This window comes from Sinohyriopsis cumingii, chromosome 5 (genome assembly GCF_028554795.1).
Source record: "Sinohyriopsis cumingii isolate HCF-2022 chromosome 5, ASM2855479v2, whole genome shotgun sequence".
Taxonomy (NCBI): Eukaryota; Metazoa; Mollusca; class Bivalvia; order Unionida; family Unionidae; genus Sinohyriopsis; species Sinohyriopsis cumingii.
In genome coordinates, this window is record NC_142965.1 from 84,861,822 (window position 1) to 84,882,637 (window position 20,816).

The 20,816-nt window shown below is 34.1% G+C and overlaps 1 protein-coding gene across 4 annotated transcripts in view; it reads right to left on the reverse strand.

The window, feature by feature from the left end:
• Positions 1-20,816, reverse strand: part of LOC149799652 (RNA helicase Mov10l1-like) — a 73,556-nt gene that overhangs the window by 8,726 nt on the left and 44,014 nt on the right. For all 4 annotated transcript variants that reach the window (XM_089958999.1, XM_089958998.1, XM_089958997.1 and 1 more), the window contains 5 exons: positions 19,832-19,987; positions 18,062-18,127; positions 16,346-16,507; positions 11,210-11,383; positions 8,573-8,722 (listed from right to left, as the gene is read on the reverse strand). In XM_089958999.1, coding sequence (XP_089815125.1) covers positions 8,573-8,722; positions 11,210-11,383; positions 16,346-16,507; positions 18,062-18,127; positions 19,832-19,987 — 708 coding nt within the window. The remainder of the gene's footprint in view (positions 1-8,572; positions 8,723-11,209; positions 11,384-16,345; positions 16,508-18,061; positions 18,128-19,831; positions 19,988-20,816) is intronic.

Here is a 20,816-nt window from a genome sequence, read left to right on the forward strand (position 1 = left end):
GATATGTCCAATGGCCAATGTACTGTTTGTTAAGTGTATGTTTTAAATGGTGATTCACTTTGGGTAAGTTTTAAAAAAATCGAGACACTGAATAATGAAACTGGAGATTAAAAAATAAAACAATCACCATCTGAATCAAGAAGTTTATGTTTCAAATGGCTTCAAAGAATACCTCTTCATGATCTAGATCAGCCATGTGCAACTTCCTCCAGGGCATAGGCCAGATAAGCAATATTTATAGCCACACCCTACACTGTATAAAAGCAGATAAAACATGGTCATATAGCCTGTAGTTTGAACATGTCTGATCTAGATACCTTAAATGACCAATATATTGTTTGCTATGTAAATGCTTGATAAACATAAATATTTGTTAACTTTGTGTTACTTTTAACAGAGGCATCAAATAATGAAACAGGAGATTATGAAATAAAAGAATTACAACTTTGAAAAAATAACAATGTATATTTAGTACATCAAATAACCAATCTAGGTTTTACTAAGTACATGTTTAATATAATCTCATATAAAATGTATCAATATGTGATAACTTTGGGTAAGTGTTAACTGATGCATCAAAATAATGAAACAGGAGATTAAAGAAATAATGAAATATCCTCCAAATTTTGACTGTGCTGAAGGCTTTTACTCTTCTCATTTTGAAAGGGTACATGTTTTGTCAATTGTCAATCTCTCTTATTTTGATCTGCCCTTCTAATGTTATATTACTGTGAGAAATATAATGACTGACATGTATAATCTCTTGTTGTCATTACAATATCTACTGCTGTTCATTAGCAATCAAACAATGACCTCTAATCCTTTAACAACATCGGTCACTGTAACAAAGCAATTTAAAACAATACTGGTCACTGTAGCAAAACAAAATAAGTATTTTAAAATAATATTAATATTAGTCACTGTAACAAAATACCTTAAGCATTTAAAACAATGTTGGTCACTGTAACAAAACACCATAAGCATTTAAAACAAAGTATATCCAGTAAAAATTGTACTGCATGACGAAATAAAGATCAGTCAAATACCGTAAGTCTTAGTTTCATTGTACACAAAGTAATACAAAAATGAAATATAAAAACCTGTTAATTTCCTATTATAAATGCAAAAGTCATTGCCTCTGAAATTGATTCTTATATCTTGTACATCTTATTACTTGGAGACGCCTTCATACAAAATTCTTGGTTTCATTCTATAAACAATCTTTTTAATTAGTACCCTTTTACTAAGGACGTCATGGTCACAAGCACCTGATTAGCTCACACACTTCAAATCAAGAATGCTGCAGCCATTTAACGTTTTCTTATCAAATGTTTAAAACTTTATTGACAATCTATTCTATGACACCTTCTCATATCTACTGTTGTTTCGGCAACTGTCTTTAGATCTCATATACTGTACATATTTTCATGGATGCGGGAGTTCGTGGGTTCGAACCACCAGCCGAGTCATATGAAAGTTGTATAAAAATGGTACTAACAGCTGCCGTGATTGGTGCTCAGCATTAAGAGGTTAGTGTTAGGACTGGTTGGCCTGGCATTAGGATAATGTCTGCAGCATGATGCCCCAGTGCCAGACATCACTATAAACTGCAACACTGCAGACATCGTAGCAATATGACTGAATTTTTTAAAAAGCTACATTAAAAATCCAAATCGCATACACGCATGTATGTATGCATGCATGCACACACACACACACACACACACACACACACACACACACACACACACACACACACACACACACACACACACACACACACACACACACACTTTCATTTCCCAATGGATATCCTCATTTCCCTGCTTATAGCCTGACTAATTTGATCTTGTCTGTGGGAATCTTTTTCTCATTTCGGTCTTGAATAGAATCAGCTAGCCAAAGCTCTGGATTATTTAAATGGCATGTATTAGCACTGCATAACCACATGGTTCTTGTGAACAAGGATACTGTATTTAAAACAAGAATTAACTCTTTATTCAGATTATCTCTCTCCAGAAGTTACAAATCTATACTACTCCGCAATCCAACACTTTGACAATGTTGTTTCATTCATCTCTCTCTCCCACCCACTCCCACACTTGTTAAATGCAACAAAATTCTTTAAACATTCATTATTAATTTTGTAATTTGATAAAGATGTTACTGTTGCTGTAAGTATGAATACAACATAACTTGTACAATAAGGGCTTATATCACTATTTATAATTTGCCAATAAATATTACAAGGATGCAAGTTGAATTGTATGCAGAAATATGAACCCTGTGACTCCGACCAGCTTAATCACATTGTCAACATAAGACACCTTTGTAGCTACGAAGAAATAAGTTCTGAATATACATGATCGTATGAACCAACAGAACATTATTGATTCATGTCTCTTTCCTTTATATACATTTACTAATAACAGTAAAAGTCTTATCAGTATCTTATTATCTATTATAATTAGACTTATGAGATGAGAGCGAAATGAGACAACATTGCACATACATTTTTTTAAATTATTACAGTTAGGTTGGTGAGTATTTTTAGTCACATGGACATTGTTTGGATCTCATCTCTGTTTCTTTCATGCAAGTCAGTATTCCAAAATAATATACATTTTTTTAAAAATAATATTTTGTGATTCTTTTTGCATGTATGAAAATATTACAAGAATTATGGTAATTAAAAATTAGGGACCAACAAGGTTCTCCACATGTGCAGTAAAATCAATGGAACATTTAAAGTAGGTCAATGTGACCATCTATTTACCCTCCACATCAAGTTTAGAGCTGTGCACACAGTGTCAGAAAAACTCAGCTAAATGTAACAATTTAGTATTGATGTATATGGCTATTACAACAATGTCATTGGAAATGTGATACACATGTTGCTTCGATTCTTCTCCAACAAGACAAAATCAAATTCATTCTGCCAAGTACATTTTTAGCAACCAAAATGTCAGAAAAATGAAGCTCTTCTATTACACAATTAGGTCTAAGACTTATGGTTTTGTGGAAAATATAAAATGTATTTATATGTGCATTAAGAATGGAAGCAGTGTGTATAACCATGTGACAAAATTATTATTTAGGATGTTGCAGTGCTGTCAAGCAATGAAGACAACTGTGGTGTGCAATCACTGCTTCTGAGAATAAATACTATGGAATAGATATTCTGGATATATTTCATTGTGTGGTACCAAATACATATTTTAACCAGTGGCAAAGCTACGACTTAAATATAGGAAAAGAAAGGTTTCTTTTTCTTTTTACTATATACCAAACTTACTCCAGAATCAAAGTTTAGGTGATTAAAATCACTCTTTGGCACAACATGCCCACTCCCATTCATTTTTCATAAACTGACTTCCCTTTCATGGACTGATCCTATAAATATACTAGAATTATGAAAGCAGAAGGATTGGACTGACCTATACTGTTGCAGTATATTACATTTTGTCATTTTGTGAATTATTTCTTCCTATATGAAAATAATGCAAGTCCGATTCAGCAATGTATCACAGTGTGTTTTTGTTGTTTTTATCAATTAAGTTTAGGGAAAATAAATTCAGAGAGATGTGAACTGTCTGGTCGCATTTCTTTATCAGCGACTAATTTCCATGTCTTATATGTAAGGCAGTTTCAATTTGTTTGTTCTAGATAACACAGTACTCATTTTTAATGGTGCAAGTACAACATTGGTAGGCACAAACAATCAACCATTGTGGCAACCATTTTGGATAATAGATTTTTAAACAGGACCAACTAGATACTATAAGAAGTCTTCTAGTGAAAACCCATGCTGTTCAGAAGGAGTAACAAGATATCCTAGATGGCTGCTGTGGTGATCATAGTGGTAGTCAGATCATTATCATTTTTATTAGGCCCAACAAAACATCATAAGTAATCTTTGAGTGAAACCTTAAGCTGATATAACCATCCATTCAGAAGGAGAAGCATTAACAATATTTTCAAGATGGCCACTGCTGTGGTTACACTGGAAATTGGGGCAGCATCATTTTCATTCTGAACCAACTAGACACCATAAGAAGTCTTTTGGTGAAAATCCTATGCCAATATGACTTTCCATATGGGAGTAGCAATAACAAGATTTTCAAGATGGCTGCTGTGGTGGCCATATTGGACATCAGATCAGCCCCATTTTCATCTAGGACCAACCAAACATGATATCAAGTCTTGTAGTGAAATCCCATGTTGATATGTCCATCCATACATGAGAAGTAGTGATTTTTTAAGTGCTGATGTGGCATTCATACTGTTGGTCTAAGCAGTACCATTTGAAATTAGGTTGAACTAGACAATGGGATGAGTGTTTTTTTAAAAATTTTACAGCAATCCTCCAAGTAGTATATGAAGTGTAGCAATAACAAACTTGTGCAAAAGGGCACACTCACAATTATCATACTATCATCAATGAACATAGTCATCCTATAAGCTGTTATATAGTCATCCTATAAGCTGTTATGGTCTATGACAATAGAGCTAAAAAAAAAATATATCCTGCATCAAAAGAAAGACCATGCTCCCTCCACACCCCCAGCTACAAAAATTAAATGGTCTGTCCCTAAGTCTGCCAACTGTATTCTGTTTGAAAGTGCATTAAGTGCTTAAAGTAAAACAAATGTTCTATTTTCTTTTAATCAAAATTGATATTCCAGTCATATTCTATCGCCTTATATGACTTATTTTATCCATGTATCTTTAATCCAGAAGAACAACAATACATTAAGAGACAATAACCTTACCTGGAAGTACTAATTAAACACTATGCATATAAACTAATTACAGGACAATTAAGACTTCAAAGATTTATGGAACAAAACCATCAGATAAACATCGTGTCAATCAAGTTTCTTGGTATACACAAACATTTGTCAATGATTCCATAATTGCAAAATTACACACAAATATAGCTTTCTGAAAGCCAAGGATAATTAGGACTGATCTCTCACAAACATTGCATTGTGAGCTGTTTTCCTTCACTACACGTACAAAAATTGCAACTGCAAGCTGACTGCATTGAGCAAAAGGCTGCTGGTAATGATTGACCTTCACATACAGAATGATGACATTAATCACATAACATGATCATCGGAGTGTCCCGATGGTGCAATTATATAGACAGTGGTTTAAGTCAAAGATCATATTGATATGCTTCAATAACCATTCAGCATCAGCTGATGAAAGAAAACAGTGTATGGGAATTATCTTGACAGTTGTTTGCTTTGTGCTCATAATGGTGGTAGTACTGCTGAAACCATTCAAGTGACTATTGTTTGCTGTTGACATATCTTTGTTCTGTTTTTACTCTTTATTTTGGGTGTTCATATATCTTAATCCATGTAATTAAATACCCATAAATACTTACACCTTGATAAATCCATAAATTTAATTACCAAAATGTTGATTTTTACGAAACCATGAAAACTAATACCAATGATAATAAATGAAAACATAGTATCCTGTCATTTTTTGGAGTGAACTCAAATAAAGAAAGGGTAAGTTTATTTTTCCAGTCAGCTTGCTCTTGTGAAAGCTCACATTTTTAAATTAATGCAAAATAAAAAGGACACAAAATGTTGCCATATAAACAAATAAAACTGATTAATTCATGCATTTTACTGCAACCTTAAACTGTGTGTTTTTGGATTTTTAACTAAGCTTTTCAACAATTTTAGTCATATTGCTACGATGTTTGCAGTGTGGCAGTTTATAGTGATGTATAGCACTGTGGCATCATGCTCCAGACATATAGCATCCTGTCCCAACCAGTCCCATTATCCTGATACCAGGCCCACCAGTCTTAACACTAGTCTCTTAATGCAGTGCATCAATTGAGGCAACTGCTAGTAGCATTTTCATAAGTCTCTGACATGACTTGGCCAGGGTTCAAACCTGCGACCTCCTGTATCCGAGGTGGATGCTCTAACCATTTAGGCCACTAGAGCAGTCAGAACTTGAACTAGTGACACTTTTGTGAAGAAGTTAGCCTGTCACGGAATTACAATTAGAAAATTCTCTCCAAAGTATATACCATTATATAATATACTGGTACTCTTAAATAATAACAAAAATTAATGATTTCTGGTATAGGTCAAAGAAATTTATATTTCTGATGAGAGCATGATATTCTGTATGCAGGTATTGGGTTTAACAGAACATAAGCACAATATAGACTATATATTATATAGTGCTGATTAAAATTTGTGTTCTAAAACTGTAAAGAACTGCAAAATGGAGAGATGAATTTGAGAGTTTCCATAATAAATATTCAATCTGTTAAAATGTAAAAAAAATCGTTAAAAACCAAAGTAAAAAAAAACAACCATCACAGCCTGTGCACTTCACATCTATACTTAGGATTGAAAATTTTCATCTAAAAGCATGAGATTGCACACCTGGCTATCTCACGCACAAGAGCCAAATGCCTGATCATTTATGCTTTTAAGGTGGGTTAGTGTATCTTCATCATCCATCCAACACTGAAGGGCTTTTTATAAATGGAGAATTTCTGTTGAAGTTGGATCAAATTCTACTGATTGGTTTTTGCATATAAAAACCCAGCCACAAATAAATAAATTCTGTCTTTACTAATGGCCGCCAATTTTTTATGGCAGATCAGCATCATATACAAATGAAAGCCGAGATTCTTTCTGTCAAACCTTTGAGCAGTTTTTGAGTACAAGTCAATTGAAGTTATCTTTATGTTTTTAGTAATGCTGGCCATATTTAATGACTGACCAGCATCACTTGTACAAACTCCCGTGAAAATCTGCCCTCCCACTCTCACCCAGGCCCTTTTCTGACAGTTACATTCTGCCAAATTATGCCATGTGCTTTTTGAGAAGAAATAATTTTAAGCTTTTTCAAAAAAATGGTAGTCAAGGCAGTCATTTCTTTTGGGTAGTTAAAAAATTGCCAAATTCTTCTGAACTGTTTATAAGAAGAATATTAAAGATTTTCCTCTTTATAAGGAATGATGTACATATATAATGATGGATTGGCATCATTTGCATAAAACTGAAAACCTTTATATCAAATGTCAAATTTGGTAAAAAATTATTTTAAGCAATTTTTAAGAACTTTTATTTCTATCTTTAGTAATGGCCTCTATATCTGAAATCTAATATGACTAGATGCTCTCTGCCACAGTTGGTCAAAATTGGTACTGAATATCAATTATAATGCAGAAATAAAATTGATTAATAAACTGAACAAATGTGTGCTACAAATTACACCAAAATGACGCTGATATTGTCATTGAAAGGTACAGATGCCTAAATTATGTAGGGCATAAATAAAAAACTTATTATTTCTAATATAATAAAATATACTTGGATATAAACTTTGGTGAAGATGATTCAGCAATAATACCTTGAAATTTAAATACTGTAAACATTTCTAGAAGCTACTTAATGAAACATGTTAAAGCAGGGTTACTTTTGTATTTTCTGACATTTTTGGCTCAGCATGTGCCAAATATATAAGAAAGTTTGAAAAAGGAAAAAGCAGTGAAATAATTTGTGTATCCTTTTTTATTCATTTCTATTCAACATTTATTTATGTATCCGAAGAAACAAAGATAGAAGTCAACCAGAATGAGCCAGGTTGACCTGAATGACTCATATGTTTGAACTTCAGTGGAATTTTCATTACGAGCTTGTTCCACTGCAGGAAAAAAGTTTTGCAATGACTTAATCATATGTGATAGCATGGTAGAATTATTTTATTCAAATAACCTTGCACAGTGCATTTACACCACTATACCTACTATATATACTTGCTTATAAGTGGGTCCAAAAGCAAACTGCATAGACTCAGCTGTCACATAATGCACTGGTAGATCTGGGTCTATACAGCTTGCTACAACAAACATGGACACCTATCTGCTGGCACGTTATCCAAAGGCAGATCAAGGTCTATGTTGTTTGCAGTTGGATTGGACTTGTCAGAGAGTATATACAGTATTCATCACTTTGACCAGACTCTAATTAACTATTCTGATGAAAGGTCAATATAGATGTGTCATGCAGGACAATCTACAATACCACATTGAGAAAACACATACATCATTTGACATGCACGCAGCCAGTGAACAAGATCATTGATAAAAACACCTAATCGTTAAGCGAATATGCATCATTGACCCAATTATTTATATTTTAATAAAAATATTTATTAATATTAACATGCAAGGCATTCAAACTTATTTGTAAACAAAAGTATGTTTTAATATCTGAAATGCTTAATGCATCGAAGTATTATGGTGTTGTTGGAAAAGCAAATAAATATTTTTTTAACCCTCAGAAATTTTGCAAAGACCCAACTTTGTTTTCTGTCTAAAACCATTTAAACATTATAACCCTGTTATCATTAACCGAATGTTGCAAATGAAAATTTTCTTTACTTGGTACCAGAATTTGCAGCCAATGCTTCTTGAATACCATTACAATATATTTCCATTACCAAGCCATGAAAATATCAAATTTCATAATATTTCTGATTATTTTGTTATTCAGTACTGTAGGAAACCAGATTGACCTACCTGTTTTCTGTAAGGGGTGATAACTCCAATGTCCTCAGGTCTAATTTTAAAGCTAGGATCCTGAAGAACTATCTGGAGGTAGCGAACCACCTGAAGTGTCTCCACAGGATTAAACCAAGATGGACTGTCTCCTTCTCGCATATCCTCACCCTAAGTAACATAACTTGAATTAAATATATTACAATCTATGCCTCTATAGATGCTTACCTTCCTAAAAGCACATTGTTTTGTAAATTATGTGTCTCTGAGAATACTTACCCAACTATATTAACATTTGGAAAAAAACTCCACAGCCTCTTCAAGTCAGACCTCCTGTAAAGTTGTCTGTCCTCTCTACATACCATATATACAAAGGAAAGGAACCCTTACACATTATCTCCCTTTACCACTACTTTGTAGCTACCCATCAAGAAGTTGAGCACTTTTAGCTGAGCAATGCATCAACCAGGGTGCTCACATATGTGGGGAGGTGATGGACGGTTTAATAGTAATGTGAACAGGTATTTGCTTAAATGATAATGTGATCATATAAGCATTTTCAGAGAAACATTAGGAGAATTGGCAAAAAGAGAAAGAAATACGTGAACATCCAAAATCTACCATGGGAACATTTCAAGGCAAGAATAACTGAATTCCCTACATAAAGGATAAACCACTCTTCTAAAATGAGGACATCACAACTGATGGTCACATAAATCATGATGACAATACATAAGAAAAGAATGACCTTTCCTTACCAATCTGGGTGAATCGAGTGAAAATGCTAAACCTGTACCTGAATGGAAAATGTGCTGATGTCAACTAGGTCTGTGGTCATCTGGGCTGAAGTCACCTGATCCACCAGATTCAATTCTCATCTCTACAGCACCAGATATATGATATAATCTTGAGAAGGTTGGCTGTGTGCACCAGCCAACAGCTTCTATAATGTTTTGGATCAAAACGTCAAATTCAGACATGAGGCTCACCAAGATTTTTCTCATATGATGAGCTGCAAATCGTATGGTGTATCTGCCAATGTGACACCATAAAGTAGGCTGAGCAAATTAATCACTGATGCCAGGGCCTGAAGGGTTATCTCAACTTTCCCAGTCTTTAGACTCACACAATGGCAACACAGCCTGCCTTCAAGTTCAGTTCAAGTAGACAAGATACAAAACAACTGAAAAACTCAGTTAAGTATTTAAAACACACATGAGGAACAAGTCTGGAATGTCTCTTTTACATTCATACAGTAATAAGAACATGCTGATGAGATAAAATAATTACCAGAAGTGCCTGGGTGAGGGTGGGAGAGCAGATTTTCACGGGAGTTAGTCATCTTTTGTGTTAATTTGTAGAAGGCAAGTGAGTATTGTCAATATAATATTTTGCTTTGTTTTTAATTTCCCAGAAATGAGTGTATACACTTCCCACAGCCATGTGAGAAGAATTCTCATTTTCAAGAATAGAAAAGGCCAACAACTAATACTTATTCAACACTGACGAAGATTAAAGTAACATGTACATGTAATTATAATTTCGTATCCATTCTTCGCCTCTTGTATCAATATGGGATCAATATTGAAAAGGTATCAATACATCAATATATTAATTAATCGTATCACCCCATAACAATAACCACACTTGTTATCTAAACAAGAAAACAATATAAGCAATGTACACTAACAACCAATCAACAATGTTAACCAATGATACCTTCTAAATAATGAAGTCCACAACTGCAAAATATTCACATAAATATTGAAAAAAAAAATAAAAAAACAATGAGAGGAACTTGTAGCAAATATACCAATACCCGTACACAACTGTTGAATAATTTTCCATATGAATAGGTCAAAATAACCAAGATATCCTTGGATTTGGAGTGGCCAAGTTGTATGATGTTGACTGTAACAAGCAAAAGCTTAAACCTATGAACATCCTGTTGATGTGTCGTATAGGGAGGTAATATGTAAGAGTTTTTTCCCTTTGTCCACATAGTATATAGACAGAAAAAATGACGTGTGAGAGGTTGCAGTGATTATTTTCTTAATATTATTGTCATTACGGAATGTATTTGATAGGGAAATTTGTTATTGTAAGTGTAGATTTAATATATAGATCTCTTCATATATATATATATATATATATATATATATATATATATATATATATATATATATATATATATATATATATATATGGGTGCCATTTACCCATGGACCTTGGTTCGAATCTCCGCAGAGTACGAATTAAAAAAATTCTAACCTGTATGATTATGTAGTATTAATTGCATTAAAATAATAATTCTGCCTAATGTTATCAAGAATTCTTCTATAGGAATCCAGGGATAGCACTTTCCATTCTGTCTGGTGTATATTTATAATTCTCTCTCTCTCTGTCTCTCTCTCTCTATATATATATGTAAGTAAATATATATGTAGGTAAGTATGAATAAAACCATGCATCCACATATACAGACCTCTTATATTCATGAAATAAAGAAAGGTAATTAATTAAACCATTCACTTTTTGTTCGATTTCTGACAAAATCTAACAACCTAGATCAACAACACAGCATTAGCTGTGAAAACTTGTTACAAACATGATGAGAAATATAATTTTATAATTTTTAAAATTTAACAAAATACCCACTCTGACACCATGGAAAATAACAGGAACATTTGGGTTGGGTAGCTCCTTCCAGCCTACAAATGTGTGTGTCAGCTGTCTGTCTGCTTGTTCTTTCAACTCATCATGGTAGAAAAGTTGTGATGGTAAACTCAGGATGGCACTGTGAGACCGGTAGTTGACAACCAACTTTGTAACCTTAAAAAAAGAAAATGTAATGGAAACTAGAATTTGGCCTTTGTGACATGGATGCCTCAGCCAGTGTTTCACAATTTAAGAAAGCTTGGTTCAGTAAGCAAGGGCAAAATTTTAAGTCAAACAGGAGCAATGGCTGGGTCAAATTCTGACACAAATTAACATTTAGCTAGGTCATCATAATATAAAGTCTATAACAAATTTGTTTTAATTCACAGGGTCATTAAAAAGTTTTGGAAAACATTTTGGAGCAGAAACAAAATTTGTGTGTAATTTGGATTTTTTAACGTAGCTTTAACAATTTTTCAGTCATATCACTACGATGTCTGCAGTGTGGCAGTTTATAGTGATGTCTAGCACTGGGGCATCATGCCGCAAACATGTAGCATGATGTCCCACCCAGTCACATTATCCTGACACCAGGCCGACCAATCCTAACACTAACCTTTTAATGCTGAGCACCAAGCGGGGCAGCTGTTAGTATCATTTTTATGTCTTTGGTTTGACTCGGCCAGGGGTCGAAGCCACGACCTCCCCCATCCAAGGCAGACAGTTTAACCACTAGGCCACCAGAGCGGTTAAACAAAATTTGTGATGGATAGATAGGATTATGGCTAATACTCTGTATGTCTCCTCTACAGACCCTATTAGGAGCAAAAACTTGCTGAACCAGTCACTAGACAATATGGTATCAGTAGCCACATAATATGGAGGAAAAATACAGTTGGTGAATCAGTCACAAGAGAATATGGTGAGGGTAAAATATATTGAATCAGTCAACAAGTAATTTGGTGGTGGGGAAAAATGGTGAAACAATCACAAGGCAATTTCAAAGTTTAGTGCCATATTCATAAGGGAAAAATAGGCACTGCCTTGTTTGCATCTGGCATTTGTGGTACAAATGAATTCTCATATTTACAACAAGCATAACAAGGTTTTCATTACACTATCATATAAACTATATCCTAGGTTATCATAAAATCTATTTGTCAGGCAAAATACAAACTGAAAATGATCTCTGGCACCTAGTGGATTGTAGGAATTTAATGGCTTACCTTTTAACACATTATATATGCCTATCCAAAGGACACGGCAATGGACTCAAACTGTCCAGGTAGGTATCAAACCCATGACCTTTGGATTGCTATTCCAACAACTGAACTAATGTGACTCTCTTCTTACTGTCTAAAGCTAAGTGTCCCCTAAACAAACTTGATTCTCAATAGCTTTCAACAGATCATTCACAATCATGACATACTAAAACAATATTGAAGTTGGAAAGTCTTTGGTTTGGTTTGGTTTGGTTTGGTGCAGCGTTACAGCACAGCAACACAAGATGGCTATGTAGAGCCAATGCAATATAACTGAAGCGTCTTGCCTAGTGATACACCACAGTACACACACCTGGTATGATGAGACTGTAGGATCTGAATCCATACACCAATGGTTACAAGTCTGGCACACTAACTGCTGAATCACTCTGATTAAAAACTGATAGCTGGATGATTAAATAATAGGATTAATTTTAGAGACTTTACTTCATTAGATATTTTAATTGTGTTCCACAGAGTCAACATATGAGGTCACTAAACAGTAGTTTTGCATGCACTTCATGGTCAATTGGTGCATGTCATGTTTACACACGACTAAATTATGTGATTCAACTATGTACCCTTTGACATTACCCAACTTTCAGAACATACATGAACTTGTCCGTTGTATCAATGACATCATCAATGAAATTATGAATGAAGCTGAGTGAGGAAAACAAAAGAGCAATTTTACTGTAATATTTGTATTTTTGATACATGTTTGGAGATCATCAACTGATACTAATTATTAATAAGAAAATGCACAGACCTAGATTGGCAATCACATAATGAGCTGGTGGATCTGGATGTCTGCAGTTTGTTAGGAGTAACTGTAGAACAAACAACAAAGACCCTGAAGCAACACAGGCCAGCAAGCACATTATGAAACTGCAAATCAGGGCCTATGTTCCTTGCAGATGGACTTGACTTATAAGTGAGTATATCTATTACCTAATAAAAAGATAACAGTACTGTTTAATATCTGTTTGGGTGTAGCAGACTTGCAAGTTCATTAGCCATGTACCAAACATCCTGTATATACAGTGGAGCCTCGTTAATCCGGACACATTCGTTCTCAGTGAATATGTCCGGATTAATGAGCTTTCTGGATAATTGAATCATGCACATTTTTATTTTATGATGTCATCACACTGTATACATGTACTTGTATATGCTAGCTGTAATTGTACTGTATATTCAATAATGGTTGAAATAAATTAATGAACACTTCAACTGACGTGTGTTTATTTCATATTATTATAACATGCGATTGTACATATATGTACAGTAAATATAAGTTTAGACAATGAACACTTTGTTCATGTCGACACTCTCTGCTTCTCCCTCATACAATTTGCCTTTGATGCCCCGCCGATTCTTGGAATTTTGTAGCCAACCACGAGAATAGGCAAAGTCAGTGATGCCGAGTTGGTCTCCGAGTATCTTTGCCTTGGCAATGAGCATTTCATCGGTGACGGCGGCGTGGTGGGTCCACATGTCTGAGAACCACAAGAAGACGGGCATCATCGACTTGTTGATATTTGGCGTGGCAAGCGCAAGTTAGGTCTGCTGAGTCGGCAGGTATGGAAAATCATTTGCCCGTGTTTTTTTTATGATGTCCGCAACTGTCGACATGCCAATGACTAAGGATGAATAAGCCATAACATGCTGATGTATATCTTGAATGGTAGCTTTTGGGTGATCTTTGTGCTGTCAAATCTTTTTTATGCTGGCCAGTATCTCTACTCGTCTACGCTTGCTTGATGGTGTCGCCATAATATATGTAAAATGTACAACGAATACAAACTGATATCTCATGTTACGGTAAACTAATGAAATGCAGTCATTTCTATTAGTCATATTTTACAGCTGTTATTGTTGCTAATGAGCTGATAATTGACATCCATGTTTTATTCTGATATGAAGCCCTATACTGTCCACAGCTTAAATCAATCAACTGTATTTGTACAGCCATCAATAAACTATGATTGTTACATACAATTGGTAAACAACAAAGAGGCTTAATAACACACTTAATTTATTTACCATATGTTATGACAAAAAGTGTGGACAATTTGATCCCAGTGTGATTATTTAATTATTAACACCCCTGTCGGCGACTAGCTAAAACAGACATTGTTTATACAATCGCTGGTTACAACATGGTCACGCTACCTAGTTTTTCCACACACATGATCACGTGATTAATGGATAACTTTAACATACCACTAGAATTTTAACAATCAGAGACTGATACATTGGCACACCTCCAAATTTGCGTAGGTGAATCTGTATTATCCGACTGATTGTATTTTCATATACGATTTTTCTATTTTTCTTATTTTTGGACAGATTATTTCCGGATTATTGATAAAAGTTTTAAAGTAATTTTACACTTTGGTCCCCAATTTTGATTTCCGGATCCGGAACACGGATTTCTTGATTAACGGAGCAAATTAACGTTTAGGAATTCTGTTCTCGTTGAATTATGTCCGGATAGCGAGGTTTCCGGATAAACGGAGTCCGGATTAACGAGGCTCCACTGTACAAGACTTGCAAAATCATCAGCCAAATGATAAATCAACTTGTTCATGCAAGGCTGGCAAGATCATCAGCCAAATGCCAAACCAACTTGTGCATACAAGATTTACAAGCTCATCAGCAAAATACCAAACCAACTTGTCCATGTAAGACCTAAACTATATTAATAAGTACTGCATCTTGACCGATAAAATAGCTGAAGATGACCAGGCTATTCATGGACAGTATCATGTACTGACAGCCAGGACATTATGTTACCTAAAGCTCCATTTGTTTTAATAGTGTACCAATGGGAATTCGATTTCTATTAATAGTGTACCACCTGGAATTCCATTTGTTTTAATAGTGTACCACCTGGAATTCCATTTGCTTTAATAGTGTACCACCTGGAATTCCATTTGTTTTAATAGTGTGCCACCTGGAATTCCATTTGTTTTAATAGTGTACCATCTACAGAATACATGATCTCCTCAAATTTCATCACTCTGTACTTTACAATGTTTAAAAAAAACAAACAAGTATACTGCAACAGCTGAAGACTCTGTAATCACTTTTCAATCAACACTGCATTAACTGATTGTTATATACATATGTTCTTCCATGTATCACCTCACTCCTTTTCTCTGCATAATCAAAACAGCTAAAGATAAAGATGAAAATATTTAACAGACTTGTTCCAGGGGTACAAATTAAGAGTCTTCCTTGGTGCATAAAATGATGAGTATTAGCTGGGTTTTGCTAAATCCCCGGCTTACCAGAAGTGGGTTATAAAATGAGGAGAATTAGCTGGGTTTTGCTAAATCCCTGGCTTACCAGAAGTGGGTTATACAATGAGGAGAATTAGCTGGGTTTTGCTAAATCCCTGGCTTACCAGAAGTGGGTTATAAAATGAGGAGAATTAGCTGCGTTTTGCTAAATCCCTGGCTTACCAGAAGTGGGTTATAAAATGATGAGCATTAGCTGGGTTTTGCTAAATCCCTGGCTTACCAGAAGTGGGTTATAAAATGAGGAGTATTAGCTGGGTTTTACTAAATCCCTAGCTTACCAGAAATGGGTTATAAAATGAGCAGTATTAACGGATTTTGCTAAATCCCTGGCTTACCATAAGTGGCTTATAAAATGATGAGCATTAGCTGGGTTTTGCTAAATCCCTGGCTTACCAGAAGTGGGTTATAAAATGAGCAGTATTAACGGATTTTGCTAAATCCCTGGCTTACCATAAGTGGCTTATAAAATGATGAGCATTAGCTGGGTTTTGCTAAATCCCTGGCTTACCAGAAGTGGGTTATAAAATGACGAGTATTAGCTGGGTTTTGTTAAATCCCTGACTTACCAGAAGTGGGTCATAAGAGCCATGGTTGGCAAACATTTCATTGCGCTCGTACAGTGGCAGACTTATCAACCTCTCTAACCAGGACAGATTTAGTCCATATGTCAATGCACAACTGGATCGTAATACAGGACCCAGCTGAAGTGGATCACCTGCCAGTACAATCTGAAATAGTAACATGCCATTAGTAGCATCTTAGAATGCAAGTTAATAGTAAATATCAATTCATCTATTGATCAACCTAGATATGCATCTACATCTATCTGCCTGTTGGTTTTATATCTATCCATCTGTCGATTCATGCACATTCTTTTGTAGATTGACAGACAGGTCAGTTGGTGGCTAGTAAATATTTAAATATAGATCTATGTATCTAAATTGGTATTTAGTATCTTTCTTGCTGTTTAGTTGTCTCCCTTTTTCTATCATATACCTTAAATAATATACTATTTCTTTATTAGAAAATGCACCCCTAACTTGTTTTTTTGGGGTCCTAAGAATTGTGTGTAATTATTATTATCATTATTATTATTATTATTATTACAGGACGTGCAATCAAATGTAGGTTAATTAATTTCTAGAACTTTGATTAACTTTGATGTACTGACTGTTCATGCTTATTTTATGTACTTCAATATTTATGTCATAATGCATAACCAGTAATTTTTGCAGTTGTCTAATTTTCACTTGTTACTACTCTCTGAATGCAACAATTGAAAATTATTAATCACTCAGGAAACTAAATTTCATTCTTCCAAAATTAAGAAAATAAAATAACGTACTTTTACAAAACTGTGACAGGCTTTTAAATCCAGATGGCTTGGGCAGGTTAAAGTAATAATAAGTTAAAACAGAATCCAAATGATCAATGTAACTTACTGATAATTGTGTTCCTTTTTATATCATAGGCAAATACAAATCTCCCTCTAAATTCATGTAGTCTTAGCTATAAACATGTGAAGTGTTTGCTTGTCTTTAGCTAATGACAGAAAACTGATTAAAATATTTTGAGAAAAATATTATTGCGGTTACCTTTAATAAGCAATTTCTATCAAAATTATTGCATATTGTTTATAGAACTGCACAAATGCTTTCAAACTATGCCGGGGAGCCAATCACTCTGACTTCTTATTTTCCTATTCAGCTTAAAACATGAGTTAAGTCCTGATAGATATACTAACTGGCCTTTAGAGCTAAATATAGTATGTGACATTATTAGAAATACAAACTCTTCTTGGTAACAATGAGTAGACAGCACGCTATATCATTAGGAGGGAGAGAGGGAGGGAGGGAGGGGAGAGGGATGGGAATGAATGAATGAATGAATGAATGAATGAATGAATGAATGAATAAATGAATGAACAAATAAATAAAGAACTGCAAAAAATGTAAGCTGCAAAAGTTACTAGTTTATGGTCTGTGAGTTTCTGCATGGTATTATTAAGTGTACCTTTCTGTACTTTATACAGATACTTATGAATTTTAGCATCATATCTATTGCTTTTTGCATTTTTATAAATTTAAACAGTTTATCTATCTAACAATCATTTACCTTTAAATTTTTTCAGCCTAACTTCTACTTGACTCTGTACAACAAGGATTGTGCTTGTGTGCTATTAAACCCTATTTACATACATACACACTCAAAAAGCAGTAGTATTTTTCTCATAATTGAAGGCTTATGCACAATCATAAATACAGTGGCTTCATAATGTTTACCTGACCATCTGTGTAGGCAACCAGACCTGCTGAGATCATACATTCAGGTTCTGTTGATTGACCTGCCTGGAAGTTACAGAATATTGCATACTAGTACTGGAAAACTGTAAAAATGCTACATAACCAAAATTACAAGAGTTAAAATCATGTAAATGCTTTATGGATTGAAGATGAACTGCAAAACACATCTTAATGGAACCTCTATTACAAGAACACCTACTCATAAAAGATGCCATCTGATAGTCAAATTTACAAGTTTCATTTACAAATTTAACCTCTTAACAAAGGACACCTGTAGATAAAGTAAAACATTTTGGGACCCATGAGTGTCATTTATAGAAAGGTTTCTTTTTATTTCATGGCACAAAAATGCACGATGAATGCTTTCATATTTAGAGGTTTATTGATCCGCTTAAACAGGATATACAAAAATATATGTACAATTAGTAGCAATAAGCCCAACATACTGTATAAAGTAAAACCTAAGAATTAACTGCCAAATATTATGAATCACAACCTCTTTGACCATCACCTTTGATTTGCTTTCATCAATCCTTAGTTACACTAGTATCATTTTCAAGTACAGTTTCTTATAACTTAAAGCACTGAATTTTACATAATGCTTTCCTACTCCCCCACTCTGGATGGTGCCATAACATATGGGCCTATTAACTTGTATAACACTCCTATGAATACATTGGCAAAATATCAACTGTTAGAGAATCAAAGACCATTTTCACACAGTATATCATCAGCTAAAATGAATCCCAGCACATTTTAAGACTGAGAAATGCATCTTTGACCATAGATACATCTGCCAATAGAGAATCAAAGACCATTTTCACACAGTATATCATCAGCTAAAATGAATCCCAGCACATTTTAAGACTGAGAAATGCATCTTTGACCATAGATACATCTGCCAATAGGATGCAATTCAAGTGTAAATTCTTAAGTTTAACAGGGTTCATAACTCCATAAATTTTTCCAGAACATATAAAAATAAAATATAAAAGATCAAACAGTTACTTGACCTAGATATTTTTTAATACAAAGTTGGAAATTTGGTTTTAATTAATGAAACTTTCAAAGGTTATTCGATGAAAAACTGAAGAACAAAGTTGCAAGTCAAAAAGGGGCCATAGCTCTTTGATGGTAAAAGGTTTAAACTGAAATTGAAACAGGTCATGTAAGCCTAAATTCAATTTCAATATATGAAGTCTTTCAAAAATTTTTGTGCAGAAACAATGGGCCAAACTACAATTAAAACAAGGGCCAGAAAATGGTGAAAATTTTAACTCAATTTAGGCCTTTTTAATCCAAAGCCTAATATATCCAATTTTATTCTAATTCAAAAATTCATCTGAAAGCTTTTGAGCAGAGACAAAATTGAAGGTCAAGTTCTCAAACAGGGGACATAACTCTGTTAAGTTCTGCATAAAAATGTCAAAACTGAACATGTCTAAGGTCTTCTTATTATAAAGCCTCATATCAAATATCATTTAAATTAAGTCCTTTAAAAGTTACTTAACAAAAATTAAATTTTTGATGGCTGTCACATGATGCAAAAGAACTGATGGGCATTGGCAACACTACCTACCCCTTCCATAGATGTTGTGGAGGCATAAAAATTATGTGTTAAAGAAGTTAAGATGAAGTAAGTGATGAAAACACTGATGATGACACTCTTACCAACAAAGTGAACACAATGTTTTTCTATAATTTAACAAATGAACAAAAAGGTACATGTTTTTATGTCTTCTGTCCGACCTCATCAATGAAGACATGTGAGAAGTGTCCTGCCCGTATTCTATTGCTAAAGAGTGCTCCAGCTGTCACACAGGTACAAACAAGGATCTTGTAATGTGATGTGATGTCCAGGTTCTCGCCAGTAGAGCAGTAGGGCTTCAGGATCTCAGGGATGTTCTGTGTGAAATAAAATGTACTTTGTAAAATTATATCATTAATTAGTCATTGTCTATCACAAAATATGTCCATCTATTGATAAAGTGATTCTTCAGTTCCTATCCATTCATCTGCATGTGTCTAACCAAATCCAGTTTTCATTCCAGAAAAGAAATATTTTCCATTTCCTACCACTACAAAAGTGGAGTCATTTAGAAAAAAGTGCAATGGTCATAAATCTATCTTACTTGTTTCGTGTATATTCAAGAAGTTCAAGGGCATATCATTATCAAACGCACTAAGGTTGTGGATTAATTAATTTCTGCAATGAATATTCATGTAACAAGCATTATATGCTTTACATCAGTCATTGCAGAGTCAAGAATATAGTACAATTTCTACAATTTTGTCCACTATTATGGACACAGTTATTTTAGTGGTATAATGGAAGTGTAGCAACCAATGCTTTCAACATATATAATCCTGGATAATTGAAAATTTATTAAAGCAATTAATAAATCCATGGTCAAGTGCCTGTGATCATTATTAGCCACCTCTATTGAGAGCTTTATATACTGGGATTTGAATTTCCCAAACCTGACTAACCGTTCCCTTCCAGATTTCATTTTGGACATTTGAATTGTTCTGACACCATGGTATTAAACGAAGCAATGAAATGAGGCAAAACCAACAAGATTAGCAAAATCAAAATTTTAATTAAGTAATTTATAATATGAAAATTTAAAAGGAACTTACAGCATTGTGAATCAAATCTAAAACAATCTAACAGTTTCATCACAAGTCCAAATGCACAGAGTGCTCCGTATGAAATCTAGTTGTGTTCCAAATG